Source organism: Anneissia japonica, unplaced genomic scaffold (genome assembly GCF_011630105.1).
Source record: "Anneissia japonica isolate Jap-2015-1 unplaced genomic scaffold, ASM1163010v1 scaffold137973_len745_cov140, whole genome shotgun sequence".
Taxonomy (NCBI): domain Eukaryota; kingdom Metazoa; phylum Echinodermata; class Crinoidea; order Comatulida; family Comatulidae; genus Anneissia; species Anneissia japonica.
In genome coordinates, this window is record NW_022758952.1 from 1 (window position 1) to 745 (window position 745).

The 745-nt window shown below is 43.1% G+C and overlaps 1 protein-coding gene across 1 annotated transcript; it reads left to right on the forward strand.

Moving 5' to 3' along the window:
• Positions 1 to 157: 157 nt before the first annotated feature.
• Positions 158 to 624, forward strand: LOC117125453 (alpha-tectorin-like; the record flags this gene model as incomplete). The annotated part of the gene is made up of 2 exons (XM_033271953.1): positions 158 to 331; positions 425 to 624. Coding segments are annotated over 2 exons (374 nt in total), but the record flags the coding sequence as incomplete, so codon positions are not given.
• Between the last annotated feature and the right edge of the window lie 121 nt (positions 625 to 745).

Genomic DNA, 745 nt, shown 5'->3' on the forward strand with positions numbered 1-745 from the left:
TTATGTTTCTCTTAGGCAAGAAGTGCTGCGGAGTTTGGAAACAGCTGGAAATTCGAGTCGGATGAGTGTGAAGATGTCGTCGAGGTAGAACCGTGCCAAGAAGGCACGGAAACTTTAGAGGAAGCCAGGGATTTGTGTTATGCTCTGATCTCCCAAGATGGAGCTCTTGCTTCATGTCATTCGTTCGTTGATCCGGCAGACTATTACGATGGATGTGCTGTCACGTTGCCAGACGACGATCTGCTGTGTGAGACGCTAGCTGAATATGCTCAAACATGCCGAGAACGCGGTGGAGAACCCGGCGATTGGAGAAAAGAATCGCCACGTTGTTGTAAGTATTACAATTCCACATTTACCGTTAAGTTGAAAAGTGAATAGTACGTGAATTGATTGACATAATACGATTGCAATTGGTTTTCTTCAGCAATCACGTGCGATGGCAACAAAGTGTACAATCTTTGTGCAAGTGCTTGTCCGGCTACATGTGCATCGATGGAAGGCGTGGATGATTGTCCAAATGCATGTATTGAAGCTTGTGAATGTCCAGAGGGTACACTGCTTAACGGTAACACGTGTGTTCAGCCGTCTCAATGCGGATGCACATGGGATGGTGTTTACTACCAGGTATGTACTAGAATAGTGTTTACTCAAAATTTACTAGAATAGTCTTACGTTTAGCACATCAAACGATTACAGAGGCTTACATGGAAGTATTCAGTTTTATTTTTATTTTAATGTAAATTTT